The sequence below is a fragment of the Antedon bifida genome, chromosome 2 (assembly GCF_963402885.1).
Source record: "Antedon bifida chromosome 2, ecAntBifi1.1, whole genome shotgun sequence".
Lineage (NCBI taxonomy): Eukaryota > Metazoa > Echinodermata > Crinoidea > Comatulida > Antedonidae > Antedon > Antedon bifida.
The window spans coordinates 34,962,239-34,979,034 of NC_136227.1; the positions used below are offsets into that span (position 1 = coordinate 34,962,239).

At 32.8% G+C, this 16,796-nt stretch overlaps 1 protein-coding gene across 2 annotated transcripts; it reads left to right on the forward strand.

Moving 5' to 3' along the window:
* Nucleotides 1-1,964: 1,964 nt before the first annotated feature.
* On the forward strand, nucleotides 1,965-16,258 carry LOC144834814 (uncharacterized). Of its 2 annotated transcripts, XM_078689766.1 has the most exons (5): nucleotides 1,965-2,043; nucleotides 8,058-8,190; nucleotides 10,050-10,567; nucleotides 11,403-11,468; nucleotides 13,224-16,258. In XM_078689766.1, the coding sequence occupies exons 3-5, from the start codon at nucleotides 10,057-10,059 to the stop codon at nucleotides 15,188-15,190; spliced, it is 2,544 nt and encodes an 847-aa protein (XP_078545892.1). In that variant the 5' UTR covers nucleotides 1,965-2,043; nucleotides 8,058-8,190; nucleotides 10,050-10,056; the 3' UTR covers nucleotides 15,191-16,258. The 2 variants fall into 2 exon arrangements, with proteins under 2 accessions (XP_078545892.1, XP_078545893.1); XM_078689767.1 differs by lacking the exon at nucleotides 1,965-2,043 and having other exon boundaries at nucleotides 8,024-8,190.
* Nucleotides 16,259-16,796: the final 538 nt, after the last annotated feature.

Below are 16,796 nucleotides of genomic sequence, written 5' to 3' on the forward strand. Positions count from 1 at the left end.
ATTGCCTTCAATATTACTCGTGTCAATTGCATACAAGTAATTCCGGTATCTAGGCAACTTCCGTCTTATCGCTATTGTGTTGCTGTTTATGAAATGTTGTATAGGTGTTTTGTAATTGTAAGTGTGTGTTTTAATAAACTCAACGATAGACACCAAATTTTTTTCAAAAAGTCTGTTATAGGTATGATATTAATTATATATTGAAATCTATATTCAATAAATCATCATTTCAGAAGGAAATTGGGACTATTTTTCTCCAAATAGTTTCTGTGTAATTTTGAGTGAATAAGTATCTGTGGAACAGCTTTTGTGACGTCACGGCAAAAGTCAATATATAGCGCGGCATTGACCTCAAAGAGAATGGCGCGCAGTTGTTGCTACGAAATGAATATTGAAATGAATATTTATAGTTCTTCTGCAATTTACACATTTGTATAAGTGTGTGTGGGTACAATATGCATATCAGAAAAATTATTATAAAAGAGTGTAGGTAATTTTCTAAAAATAATTTCTAGGGAATTTTGAATGGAATATTTATAGAGACGTCGTACGACGATGCCGATATAATCGTGTACATTGTGTGTGTGGCAGTTGGACCGTGGAAAAGTGTTTGTGACGTCACGGCCAAAGTCAATATAGCATACATATACGTGGATTACGAATAATAATTACGTTATGTCTAAAGATACGGTACCGTATCCATACTTTTAAAAACTAAAGGTACGATAATTATAGGGGGCGCTATGTAATGTGCGGCGTAATAATTATACAGTAGTTGACGTCAAAGGGAGTGGCGCAGTTAATTTGGAGGTACAAATCGTCACATTTTGACTGTTAGATAGGCCTACTGTCCATATACGAGATTCAGTCTTAACCCCTTCTCTGCGTATACCCGGTACTACCGGGTATAAACAAACGTCGTTGAAATACGTATACCCGGTAATACCGGGTATGGGCAAAACAATTATTTAATCGTATTTGCCTATAATATATAGCACCCTCTATATTCTTTCGATGAACTTGAATATTTTTGCAAGTCATTAAAAAAAATTTCCAGCAAAAAAAACGGCCCTCTATAGTTGTATTATCGTCTTGAAAATAATGCGCCCTCTATAGTTAATTAATTAATTAATTATATATAGTATAGTATATATAATAGTATTTCTATCTTGGAAAGTTGTTTTGAGTAGCGTAATGGCGGCAATTTTGAAAGTAACAAAAATGTACCAGCCCCAATAGGGCAACATCGTGTTTATCACAACACCCAAAAAAAAAATTCTGAAACAATAGTTAGATTTTGTACTATAGTGAATTTTTGGAAACTGTCATTATTTTCACGATTTTGCCCCAAAACTTTGATTTGTGCATAATTTTTATAAAACAATCAAAATAATTCAATTTTTTTTTATATTTTTATTTGTTATACGTATCTTCATCAATATCCAGTTGGAAAAACGTATTCCATAAGAATTCTTATAAAAAATATAGTTTTTATCATTGATTCGATAAAAAACAAGAAATTTAAAATACCTGTAATGACGTCACATGACAATCCATCAATATGCAAATTACTTTTTTTTTTATACCTAACTGTAGACTAACCCTTTGCCCATCACACACAACAAAAATAATTACACAATTATCTCAATTAGTATTTTTTTGCAATTTATTAAAATATCATATGTTTTTCTTAAATATATATTACGCACAGAGGTAGGAATAATGCTCCGCAGTGAAAGGGTTAAGCCAATTTGTAAGTTTACACTAATTACACAGTAGTTGACGTCAAAGGGAGTGGCGCAGTTGCTGCTACAAATCGTCACATTTAACTGTATCGGTATATTGATAGTCCAGATACGAGGAGATCCATGAGTTACAGTCCAGTCTTAAGCCAATTGTAAGTTTACACTAATTATACAGTAGTTGACGTCAAAGGGAGTGGCGCAGTTGCTGCTACAAATCGTCACATTTGACTGTATCGGTATATTGATAGAGTCCAGATACGAGGAGATCCATGAGTTACAGTCCAGTCTTAAGCCAATTGTAAGTTTACAATATTTCATTAATATAGTTCGGAACAATAATATGAGAATAATATAGGCATAGCTCTGATGGTTATGCTTCCATTGTTATTTGTAGTAGAGTGTGGGTTGTTATTATTGTGATAGGGGTGTGGTATGTTATGTTTTATGTATAGAAGGCGGGATAGAAGGGTCTATTGAAGGTTTACGATGAAATCGGTCGCGTCTGAAATCGGTCGCGTTTGAAATCGGTCGCGATAAAATCAACTTCCGGTATTTTAACTTCCGTTAGAGCTATACGTTTGAAATCGGTCGCGTTTGAAATCGGTCGCGCTATTTTGTATGGAGCGAGATGCATGCTAGCGGGATATACATTTTCTTCGATTATATAGTCTAGATGATTTAATTGATATTTTTTAGGAACCAGATTATTTATGTGGATATTTTTTATTTTTGTTAATAAATATTTATTGTAATTGTAGTTTTTGCGTCAGGGAGTTGAGTAATTAGATGTTTTTGCCCTACTCTGACGTAATTTGTACCCGAGAACAACTTGCGAATTTTTTCGCAAGTATTCTCAAATGTACTTAGTATAAAGTACAAATTACGTCAGAGTAGGGCAAAAACATCTAAATATTTATTATCAATCATTTTTTTTTATTTCACAGGTCTCGAAGAAGGCCTGTATCTTTTCAAAATGGCCATTTCTAATCACGTTTAAATATTATTTTATTAGGCATAATAATAATATATAATAATTTACATCTATTTTATTATGTACTGTAATTAATATATTATATAGAGAATATACGTCTGTGTCTTTTATTATGCAAACAATTACGTAAAAGAGAACAATTTATTTAAAAACAATAATTGTTACATTGTATAGCCCGTAAAGCCAGCGTATCCATTTTTATACTTATGCATACTGTGGCAGATATATCATATCCATGTCGTTAATAACTTACTATTGGATCACCTTATTTTAATTTCTATTTTATTTATGTCCGTACGTTATGTAGGATAATATTAAGTATAGGCCTATAATGATTATTGTTGAGGCAAATCACGTGTATATTTTTATTTCTAATGTTTAGGCCTAATAGTTTCTAGTAAAAATGATTATTATATGCGGATCGTTAAAAGGCGAGTTACTGAAATAAACCCCGAAATAGGCCATATAGTGGATGCGCCTTCTATGATCGTGCAGACGTTAACTGCACGTTATTTTGCTGACGGGGATTCCCTTAAAAAAAACACGCACTACGGTGTCAAATCATGGAAAAAACACGTACGATCGTTGTTCATGGCCATGTAAAGATGACGTATAGGCCTATTACTAATAACCATACGTTTGAAACATCTAGGCCTGCACGTCTTTTTGTGAAACATAGTTCCATGGTGAAACGATGTATATAATGTACGTATATACGTCGGTGATACTAGGCCTATAGTTTTTAATTTTAATATCTTTTATTTCTTCATTTAGGCCTATAATAATCACTTAATGTAAATAATTAAGTAGGCCTACCGTATCATTGTACACCATAGTCCACTGTATAGGCCCGGTAGATTGATTTATAACAGCATATTATTTTATTAGTAGGCCTATTATCCTAAAACCATGCTCACGTAAGAGTGACGGATATCGAACGTAAAAATCATCGTCATACATCATCTTCCTTTTTATTGCATAAACCTCATTGAGCTGGTATCCACTTGCAGGTATAGAACTAGTGATTTAAAAATACGCAATAGGCGCGTCTACTTGTTTAATATTAAATTATTTTCAACATTTTTAAAACTTTAAACAGTGGCATGCTAATCTTTTCAAAAACTTAAAACAATATTCAATAACACTTTTAACAACGATTTTCTAAACGAACACATTACAATTATTCATTGACATCTGTAAGATAAAATGAAAACACAAATTATTTATAAATAATGAGATAAATATTTATATTTACTGTAGGCCTACTAAAAAATAATAACGATCGAGGTGAAAAAAATGTTAATAGTATTAGAAATTCTATATTCAAAATTAACTAAAAACATAATTAGCGTTTTCATTAAAAATATATCGACCGATTTCAAACGCGACCGATATCATTAAACGTATAGCTCTAGCGGCGCGCCATACAAAATACCGGAAGTTGATTTTATCGCGACCGATTTCAGACGCGACCGATTTCATCTGACACCATATTGGTTGGGAAGACAATAGTATAGGGTAGGGGTGTGGTGTATTATGTTTTATGTAGAGAAGGGTGTCTACTGAATGGGAAGACAATACAATTGTTCTGTTATGTAACCTACAGTACAAACTACAAGGAACAATACAGAACATCAAAAACTAGCAATGCATGTACTTTTATAAGGCATGTTATTATTAGGTATATTGTGTTAGGGAATGCCAAGATTTTGTAACAATATTACTATATTAACTAGGCCTATGTATATTTACTATATATAAAAACTAACCTAAAACACTACAGTATAATCACAATTAAAACATATTAAATACATACTGTTATGCCTATCTTGATTTCAACACATTAAATTTTAGTACAATATCGGAATTAAAACATGTTAAACTACAAAACAACTAAACTAAATATCACAATCGGAATTAAGAAATCTTAAATACTACAGTACAATCGTTATTAAAATATCCTAAATACTACATTACAATCGGTTAAATTACCTACACTCTAAATTGTTGTGAACGTAAAAGAATGTTGGCAAATGCATTCTAATCCTATTGGTAGATAAATAAATATTTTGTATTTGCAAGGGATAAATCTCAACATCGTGGATTTGAACCTAAGAACCTGGTATCGGTAGACGAACATAATTCATTGACATAATTATATGTTTTTTGTTTGTTTTACCATACATTTACATTTAATGCTAAGTGTAAAACGAATTGTAGATACAGAAACAAAATGGTAACAGATTCATTGACATAATAATTATTATATGTATTTTTGTTTTACGACGAATCGGCTATTTTGATGGATTATAATCAGTATGTGATAGATCTTATTAAATGTACTACTGTCATCTTTATTAAATATACTACTGTGTTATCGTTAGATAAATTATATTTTTTATTTGTAACTGGAATAAAAACTAATTTCTTTATATACTTTCTGTATCTATAAATCCCTAAAAATTATTCAATATCCACCTTAGGGAATCCACCTAATATCCATATTAGGGAAGGATACCTAAAAATTATATTGAAATAAAGAGCCTTAATATACTGTATTAACTTGAAAACTTAAATTAATTCAACAGCGTGCAGGGCGTTAGTTGTTTTCCCTTTGTTGCTGAAACATTATGCACTAAACAAAAGAACAAAAGCAGCCGTATTTTAACACATTAACACACTCAAATAATAAATGGGACACCCCTATTTTCCCATCTTTGTATAATGGTATAGTCCATATTATAAGTCGAGGTAGCCGAAAACGGCACCTGATCCGAACCTGATCATAATCCTCGGGTGATTACCGAACCTGATCATAATCCTCGGGTGATTACCGAACCTGATCATAATCATAAATGCAGCGGGTGTTCACTCCTCTTGCGTTCTGCGCAATACTAGCACCGCCAACTACAATAATAATACATTTGCTCGGCCGGACTCCATTTATAGCTCTGCTAGTTACTTTTTCGTTTATGGTTATGTGGTTGTGGATCGGAAATGTTGACCTGTTCCTGTTAATTGAACGTATACACATGTTCTCGTCTCTCAATTCAGAATGTACGTGGCCATAAACAAAACAGATACATAATTATATTTTAACATTTTTATATTTTAACTATGCTAGTGTAAATTTGTTTAGTTTTGACTAATATTTCATTTTGGTGATGTTACTCATGTGTTCAGTAGTGTTACTGATTGCGCAACCTGTCGCCTGGCCAACATAATCCTAGTACGCTGCGGGTAGCAAAACATAAAGAATACAATAATAATAGTAATGACATCAGAATAAGATGTTTGGTTCTTATTTTGTATTCCATCGATACTGTGTACTGTACGTTTACAAAAACAATTGTTGAGGTAAACAAACAGGTGGATTCAGATGAAATCTGATCGTCTATCTTCACCCGTTTGTATTGTTTTGCTTCTTAAAAAAATATTGATAAATATAATATATTATTGCACAAACAGTGTTGTAAATAAATACATTAAAAAACAATTAAGTTGAGATGAAAATGTAATCTATTATAAACAAGATAGCTATAAGATGATATTGTGCTTAACTTCCTTAATGGTGATGTAACAACAATCTAAAAATCAGATGTTGGAATTTGTTTCATTTTTCTTTAAAATAATAGTTTTATTTCCTTCACGAAAGACAACGTTTATACCAGTTTGGATTTCTTGTTATCGGAATAGAACATTTTAATAACTTCCTTATAGCGTGCTGATAACAAGAACTCATTGTGGTTCTTAACTTAATGAGAAGAAAAACAACTCAATTACACAGCAAAATACAATAGCAGATTATACAGATATTACAATAACAGAACAGATTTTTACTTCAATAAAAACGTTAATGTTAAAATAATACAATGTACAACAACATTTATTTTTATCTCCGTGGTGCAAACTTTCTGCTGTTAGACTTCTAGAGCAGACGTTACGGTGTGTTTAAAATACGAACAAACCAACAAAATTGTGTTGTAATATGTTAAGGCAAAGAATTTTGGTCGGAAGCAGCAAAACTGAAATGGAAAAATAATAAATGGAAAATCAGAACCAAACCCTAAATCTAAACCAAACTCACAATCAGCACCAAACTAAAAATCAGAACCAATCTCAAAATCAGAACAAAACCCAAAATCAGAACGAAACCCTAAATCTAAACCAAACCCAATTTCAAAACCAAACTCACAATCAGCACCAAACTAAAAATCAGCACCAAACTAAAAATCAGAACCAATCTCAAAATCAGAACGAAACCCAAAATCAGAACCAAGCCAAAAAACTAAACCAAACCCAAATTCAGTAGTCTGAATCACGCAATCCAAAGATAATGGATATGCATGATGATAGTGTACAATAAGTTGCTGTGTTTTAAGATAATGGATATGCATGATGATAGTGTACAATCAGTTGCTGTGTTTTAAGATAATGGATATGCATGCTGATAGTGTACAATAAGTTGCTGTGTTTTAAGATAATGGATATGTATGCTGATAGTGTACAATAAGTTGCTGTGTTTTAAGATAATGGATATGTATGCTGATAGTGTACAATAAGTTGCTGTTTTAAGATAATGGATATGTATGCTGATAGTGTACAATAAGTTGCTGTGTTTTAAGATAGTGGATATGTATGCTGATAGTGTACAATAAGTTGCTGTGTTTTAAGATAATGGATATGTATGCTGATAGTGTACAATAAGTTGCTGTGTTTTAAGATAATGTTTATCAACTGTACACATTGTTGTTCATCTGACCTTTGACATGACGAAATTTTACAAAGGTTTTAGCATCCGCGCCTACATCAAATGCGTCTGTTACAGTTACAGCACTTTATAATAGGCCAAATAAATCAACGTTGTTCCGTACACGTGTAGGCCTACAATAGTGACATAAAAAAAAGACAAAAATTAACATAAATCATTAAATTTAGCTCTATGGTAAACTGTTATAAATAAATAATAAAGAAACACATACGAAGTTATGAACTAACAAATCATGCGTTTTGTTTGAGTGATTATCACGTCATGCATGAATGCACAAAGGAAGCCGGTACTTCCTTCATGATGAAATATTAAAATCAAGAACCTAGAATTCTTATATTATTATTGTGGTATCAGCTTCAATGGTCTACTCGTCATGACATAGCACTTGAGCACTTTGTTGTTTGTTCATTTCATGTCGCTCATCATTGAACTTATGGTGATCACGATTAGGTTGATCCGGCTTTTTATAGTTAGCCGACTTTGCTTTAAAGTGAGAAAACAATTCAATCTGCATTACTGGTAAACCAATGTGTATTTTTCATAATCACAGTGAGAGCTGTATAAAGGAAACATAGCTGTTGCAACATAAGGAAACATTACAACAGTTGGTACTTAAGTGAAAAGGCCCTGACGACGAACTCAGAGGAAACATTGTTCATAGCAACAGACGACCTCGTTAACCAGTAAGTAATCTGTATTTGTTTCTGTTTTGTAGGTAAGAATCATCGAATTTGTCCATTCTTACCTTTCTTTGCTAATAATATAATGTATATACAGCCTCAACAACAACGCATGTATTTTCTCGTCTCTCAATTCAGAATGTGGCTATCACAATAAACACAATACAAAATACTTACATTTATTTATTTTTACTATGCTAGCTAAGTGTAATACAGTAAATTCGTTTAATCTTGACTATTCCATTTTGGTGAGGTTACTCCAGTTTGTCGTCACTGATTACCCAACCTATCCAATGTAATCCTAAGTACGCGTGCGAAACATAAAGAACATTATAAATTACCCGGATGCTCGTCACTAAATGAACAAACTGCACACATTGAACTTGATATGAAACGATCGTCACTTCATAAGTTTGACATATTTCACCAACCCTATTGATCTGATCCAACAGACTCATACAGAGGTAAATATGTTTCAAGATAAAACCTAAATTTATCCAAATTATACCAAATGGTCTTCTTGTTAGAACATTACTACTAACTTAGCAGGTATCATTCAGGAAAGTCATTGTTAATTGAACATTTTTTCTAGACAAATCGTGCAAATAAAATACGCTAAAAATGCTTTTTAGTCGAAAGAAAAGATACGGGACGCTGTTTGATGACATTTATAAATAATAATTGTGCAAACACATATGGTTTAAATTTGTTTCAACTCCTCTATAATGTGGCGCGTAGATTTGTAAAAACTAGGGCTACAAAAAAGAACTGGGCAAATGGGTGACATCCATAATGGCTTCTGATTCTGAATGAACGATCAATAATAACCTTATACTGTATGTTTCGATGGAATGGTTAAACTTTTTTTTGAATTCTCTTTTTCAACTAAAGTACGTGGAAAAAATTACTATTCTATAACAAATGTCTACAAACGAAAATACGAATCAATATAAAATATTTATGACCGTGTTCACATTTTTCGCCGCACTTTATGGAATGAAAGGAAAGAAATTAAATTGTGATTCCTGATGTGTGCATTTAATTGTGTTTGTTTTGGAGATACCTTGATATAATTAATGCCTATAATACTGTACATAAGCGAGCATAGCATAATAGCTGTAATCAATCAAAACACCTATTTTTTTTTATTGTGTTTTCACTCTTGAATATTATTTTGATTCCTACTTCTTATAATATTATGTTTTATGTATTTTATATTTGTTTTTTTGTGCCACTAATTTTAAAAGTAATAACCAATGAATTAAACAATTTTATATAACACCTACATACATTCATGTCATTTGATTGGACGATTGTATCACATGGCGTGATAATACGTACTATTTAACGATCGTGAAAAAGTACTTTTTTTTTCATTTTTCGCGTATATCCAATACAGCACCGTCTGTTCTGTGACGCGCACCACGCGATCGCTCCTTCACAACGAGATCAGAACAATGACAGTGGCAATGACAAGAATCTATTTCGATGTTCTATAACAAATACGATAATGAATGTTTTTATATTCGTTCTATTTCATATTTAAAAACTCAAGACGATGCTGCTAGGTATGTTAAATAACGTACGCCTATGAAAAACAAATGTACTGGTATAATGAACTGTGCGAAATCAAATGACTTTTGACATTTTTGGTCCAACTGAATAAAACATAAAATGAGAGCATTATTTCTATAATACAATCAAATAATGTTCTATTATGCTTATTAATAATATTCTGAAATTGTGTACAATTCAAAAACTATTTTTAAAACGGTAGACAAAAAAAACATTTCTATCGACGTTGCTAAAATCAGTAAGAAAGTAAAATTCGACAAAATTAAATTTATTATTATTCTTTACAGATTCAAAATGGATGAAAAAGATGTAGAATTCCAAACATTTCTGAAAGAACTAAATGAACACTATTCTGGTGTAAAGATGCGATGGCTGAGAATGCTTCTATTTGGTATTATACCCATTGGAACTCTTGATGAAAAATCAGCCCTAGATTTATTTAATCATCTGACTGACCGTGGATTTATTTCCAAAACTGATGTGAAGCTGTTGTCGGACATTGCTGAAGTAACCATGATGGCCTTAGCAACAAAACGCATAGATAAATATAAGAACACTATCCAAAGTAGCGATACAGCAGGTGTAGGATTAACAGCATATCGCAGAGCAATGTTTAATGTGCTAACTAACACTGACAACGGCGATTTGAAGACGGTTATTGGTTTTTACAAACTGAGTGCCTACAACTATAACAACATATGGGATGTTGTATATCACATTGAGAAAGCCGGACGCTTGAATTCACAAGACGATCGTGATACTTTTGTAAAGCTTATAAACCAACATGCACAAAGTTTTCTAAAAGGTAGATCGCCACATTATTATGCATAATACACTTACTTGAGGCCATTTGATTTCAATAGAACCTAATTAATTACGTAATATTTTGAAATGTGTATTTAACTATATAACGAAGTTATTATTTATAATATTATTATAAAACGGGTTTATAAATATTTGATTTACATATACAGTACACAATATTAAGCGTATCCGGATATTCACCCCCTGGACATTTACCCCCCGGAAAACTACCCCCCGGACAACTACCCCCTTAGGACAACTACCCCTTTAGGACAACTACCCCCCGGACAAATACCCCCCGGACAACTACCCCCTTAGGACAACAACCCCCTTAGGACAACTACCCCCTGGACAACTACCCCCCGGACAATTACCCCCCGGTCAACTACCCCCCGGTCAACTACCCCCCGGACAATTACCCCTTAGGAACAACCTGACTCTGCAACAGTGTATAATAGGTAGTTGACCGGGTGGGGGGGGGGGGGGGTAGTTGTCCGGGGGGTAGTTATCCTAAGGGGGTAGTTATCCTAAGGGGGTAGTTGTCCTAAGGGAGTTGTTGTCCTAAGGGGGTAGTTGTCCTAAGGGGGTTGTTGTCCGGGGAGTAGTTGTCCGAGGGGTAGTTGTCCTAAGGGGGTAGTTGTCCGGGTGGTAAACGTCCGGGGGTAACTGTCTAGGGGGTAGGTGTCCTAGAACCAATATTAAGATGTTAAAATCAGAAACAGGTTAGTTTACTAAAAATGTACCGTTTAATTTTGCTCCAAATCGGTAGATTTTTATTAGGTAGAATAATTATCTTTTAATTTTTTGTTCTTATTATTATTTTATTATTTAAACAGAGCAAGACGTGGCAACCAGTAGTAATGAAAAACAAGTAATGCGAAAAGAGGATCAATCAGAAACAGGTTAGTTACTAATAATGTACCGTATAATTTTGCTCTCAATCGGTAGTTTTTTAGGTAGAATAAGTATTTCATTTTTTTTCTTATTATTCTGTTATTAAAACAGGACAAGGGGCAACCAGTAGTAATATTGAGAATATTGTCACGCCTTCCAATGAATTAAATTGTGTTTGCCGCCCTCTATATAATTCCGCCTATACTACAATTCAATGAAAAAACGAAAGTTGCAACAATAACTTTTCGTAGACTCATTTCCAGTCGTTGATTTTCTTCCATTTGACCCCATGTCAAAGGTTAGATTTTAATTACGCAATATAAAAAATGCCGATTTAAAAAGAGCCGAACGTAATGCAGAAAGAGCCGAATAAAAAAGGGCCGAATCAAAAAGAGCCGAACGTAATGGTAAATGGGCCGAATAAAAAAGAGCCGAATGCTGAAAGAGCCGAACGTAATGGTAAATGGGCCAAATAAAAAAGAGCCGAATGCTGAAAGAGCCGAACGTAATTGTAAATGGGCCAAATAGAAATGCGCCGAATGGTAAAAGAGCCGAATAGAATTAAAGTTTGCTGCCGGAGGCAGCGATGGCGTTCCATACGGACTACTGTACTTCAATTGTGCGAGTACGGTACTTTCGAATTTGTTGCGGACTTCTTTAATTGTGCGAGGAGCTTTTGATTTTGTTGCGAACTTCTTTAATTGTGCGAGGTACTTTCGAATTTGTTGCGAACTTCTTTAATTGTGCGAGGAGCTTTCGAATTTGTTGCGGACTTCTTTAATTGCGCGTTTCTTCTTTATTTGTGTATTTCGTTTTATATTTTCATGCTTTCTTTTGTTTATATGCGATTTCTTCTTCAATTTTGTGATTCCTTCTTTAATTGTGTGAATATGATTTATATAGTGTTCGTGACAGTTGTGGGCCACCGTACAATTGTGTATTTAAAAATAATTTTAAAAACTCTGGTCTTGTATCATTTAATTCGGTTCACGAAATAACAAAGCATAGAATACGTAATATCAATGATATTATTGCAAACGTGTGTTTACAAACAACAGCAGCTCCACGATAATTACCATTTAATATTAATTTAGGATAAATGGCAAGGTTTTAAATTAAATTAATTCGTACACGCGTGCAATATTTCAATTTATTTACAATTTTAACTGTTCCTATTAAAATTAAATGTCAAACCTGACACTTTGAACGCAATTTCTATTATTTCTGTTATTTGTTATTTCGAATAAAAAGTTGTACTGAGATGCCTGAAAAATCTTTAATTTATTATACTACTGTACAACACATTTTTTATTTCACCCACAAAAAAATGAATATATGCGTGTTACAACGCTCGTAAACAGTGAAAAATCAGCTTTAAAAACCTCCAGCTAGCTACTAATGTTGAAACATCACTGACAGCTTACTAGTAAATAAAAACAAAAACAAAACACCATCTACTGTAGTTATTGGAGTAACAAAATTGCCTCATAGCTAATGTAGTTGCTATGGCAGCTGGAGGTTTTAGCATAAGCTGTGGATTGCTCTACATTAAAACGGTTGTTACGATTTGCTGGCGACCACCAGTCGTTTTACTTTTCAGATTGATAATAAATTGTGTTTGTCGCCCTCTATATTATTTACTTGGTTTACCACCTTCGGCGCGGCCTTAACACTACGTATTGTATTACTATTGCAAGGCCCTTTTAAATTAAATAAATGTATTTACTATAATATTGTTTTTGCCATTTTTTCTTCGTATCTAGACAAGATTGAAGAATATCTGCTTCAAAAACAAAGGGAATTGTGTAGTCAGGCCAGTAGATTTACACCAGCAACAATGCGTGATAGATACCGTGTTGACCTTTCGCAGATGTTCACTGATTTGGAACTACTGAAAAAAGGTGAAAAGGAGGCAGACTGCAAACCAACATTAGCAGAAGTGGTAGATGTTATCAGCTCCACACCTGGATGTAGAGCTCTTATTGATGGGGAGGGTGGGATAGGTAAAACTACCATATTAAGGCATTTATCATACAACTGGGCTACGGCTACTCAATCAATTAAATCATTTGACGGTAAAATTGTATTTCTTTTAAGTGTGCGGGATTTAGACATAGATGACAACATCTTAGATATGACTGTAAAGCAAATTGATATGAAAGATTTTAATTTAGTAACAGATCTCCCAGAGGACCCACGGTTAATTAAGAAATTCATAATGAAACATGACGATAGATTTGTACTGCTTCTAGATGGGTTAGATGAATTGCGATTTAATAATCCAAGCGTAATCAGTCTCTTCAAAAAGAACAAATTAAAAAACAGTACTGTGATACTTACTTCACGATCAGAAAATATAGATAAATTCGTAGAAGCATGTGACGTACATGTAAGAGTTAATGGGTTCAACAACGAGAGCATAGGAAAGTACATTGACAAACATTTTGAGTATTTTGAACAACCACAATTGGCAAAATCCCTTAGAAACGAATTGGATATTGACACTTATTGGGCTGGGAAAAAACATCCTGAAGCGTATGCAATGTGCAAAAACCCGATGCTGCTTTTTTCAATCTGTTTGCTGTGGGAAAGCAGTCAAAGCTTTCCTACAGATAAAGCTGAGCTTTTTAAAGAAATATTTCGTAATATTTTGAATCAGTTCAACAAACAAGAACAATTCGCCAAGCTTTCTAAATTTGAAGACACACCAGCAAAGCATGTAAATGCTATGATATTGCTAGGAAAATGTATGTATGATAGCTTGAAAGTAAACCAACTTTCAATAAACATGAAAGATTTGAATGATAAACATACGAATAAAGATTTGGTTGATATGTCCGTGAAACTTGGATTTGTTTACGAAGAACCACCGATTTTAAAATCGAATTTTGATAACATTTTTATGCCTCCTCACAAGTTGATAGTAGAGTCATTGGTGGGATTTTACCTGTGCAAATTATGTGAAAGTGAAGGTATGGAGAATGAGTGCTTAGATGTACGAACATTACTTACACCATTGGATGATGATGAGTGGGAGGTGATACGAGAGAGTGAGCATTTATACAGAGCGACAGAGTTTGCAATTGGTTTCCTTGGTGATAAAGCTGGCGGTTTCCTCAAGAACTGGGTTACAGATCGTTTGTCAACATATCGCTATCTGCCGAGAAATTTAAACTTTGTTAAAAAACAACATAAAGATGCTGTGGTAAATGAATTAATTAATTACATGACAAGCAAAGATTTAGAAATAAATAATCATTTGGATGATATATCTACCTCCATAAGAATGTTTATTGATTACAAAAGTCCAGGTGTACAATGTGACGGGCATTTCATACGTCTAATTATGCAATTGTATTGTATGCAATATGATAGTGGTAGTGTCGATGACTTTTGTAGTAAGATGGCATCGGAGCGAAAGGGAAGAGTTATTGCACACATTTTAGGCATTGAAGATAAATGTGACGGTGTTTGGATTCGGAATCTATCACGTGATGTATTTAATGACTTTGTATCAGAATGTTCTCTCAAACAAGTTCAATTAGCATTACGTCGTCTCGGTATCTATGATAGTAAACTTCACAACATTGATGTTAATACATTTTCTTCATTTCTCATTATGTGTCCTAAGCTGGAGTACCTTTACATGATGGATTGCAATCTATCAGCTGACGACATTCGTCACGTGTCTGAAAAGTGTTCAATAAGAAATATTGAATTTTATCATTAGTTAGTTTTCACTGATAACGTATGTTACTTCTACTAGATAACCGACATATTTTTAAATCTCGCAGCAAGCAGGTGTCAATTTTTAATATCGCAAATAATTGAATTTCTAACATTAAATTTATATTCAATATAAAAACGACCTTATATATATAAATTGTATAGTAGATTAAATCAATATGATAATCTAAAACATAAAATGTTTTTAAACATTTTATTTTGACATACTTACCTTCATCGACGGAGCGCGCGCGCGTACTTCCGCACGCGGCACACTAGCAACGGAAGTAATAATTATTAACAGCTGTAGCATGCAGATAAACAAGAATGTTTGTTTCTTATTCATTATAATCTTTATAAGCTGTGCTGTCATATTTAATGAAAATGATTCTTTTAAAATAATGCAATGTTTTTTACTTGATATATTGTATAGAATTGGTTGTGCGTGTTTTAAAGTAATTATGTGATAATATTATATTAAATTAAATAAATGTAATACAACTCTTTATAATTAGGTTGGATGGTTAAATACTAAAAGTAAAGTGGTACAACTTGAAACTACAAAACATAACATGAACATAATGATGAAACGTAATTTGTTATCAAAAGCAGTTTTATTAAATGAAAACGTAATTAGAAATTATATTAACAAATAAACACATTATGAGATGTCTTTGGCACAGTAACAACAACAGAACAAAGTTGTAGTAGAATTTGTAAAACTAAAAATGACAAAAAATCAAAACAATGAAGACATTATATAATATAGTTTGATGTCAATGATTTTTGCATTTAGTTTCATTGCTGTGTTTTTAAATATATTTTTTGATGTAAAATTATATTTTCTATATGATGTAGAAATAGTGAAATATAATTCTGTATAAAATAAATTTAAAGTTGATGAAGTTATGGATTACCATTTTTGTTATCACTATTTGTATTATATAAAAAGTTCTACATAAAATATATTTGTGTACAGTCTTTGATTTTCTTTATGTTGTAAGAGTAATAACACTTGGTGTTAATATTAATAGTTTAAACCTGAACACTGTGCTGACTTGTAATAACACTTGGTGTTAACAATAGTTGAAACCTGAACACTGTGCTGACTTGTAATAAGACTTGGTGTTAACAACAGTTTAAACCTGAACACTGTGCTGACTTGTAATAACACTTGGTGTTAACAATAGTTTAAACCTGAACACTGTGCTGACTTGTAATAACACTTGGTGTTAACAATAGTTTAAACCTGAACACTGTGCTGACTTGTAATAACACTTGGTGTTAACAATAGTTTAAACCTGAACACTGTGCTGTGCAGAAAACAACAGTAACTACTTGCATAGAAATAAATGTCATAAATACCATTAACAATCCCAGATTTCAATTTGTGCAATATTGGGTATACAGTATGTGAACCCAGTACTGTAGTAAATTTAAAGCCAGGAGCCATGGATTTGATGTGGATATCTTGATGGAGAATTGAATGAATATGCAGAGATCAAACTTGCAATAGATTGTTGAAGACAGGTTAGTTATCCTTCTCTAGCTGAGATCTTTAACTCCATGACATTCTCATCGCAGGATTCCAGAACCTTAAACGCTTCATT

Bases quoted from the DNA above. Each gene is read 5' to 3' on its own strand.
- LOC144834814 (XM_078689766.1), top strand. From the start codon at position 10,057: ATGGATGAAAAAGATGTAGAATTCCAAACATTTCTGAAAGAACTAAAT. The intron at 10,568-11,402 runs GTAGATCGCCAC...TTATTTAAACAG, and splicing joins TGCACAAAGTTTTCTAAAAG to AGCAAGACGTGGCAACCAGT. The intron at 11,469-13,223 runs GTTAGTTACTAA...CTTCGTATCTAG, and splicing joins AGAGGATCAATCAGAAACAG to ACAAGATTGAAGAATATCTG.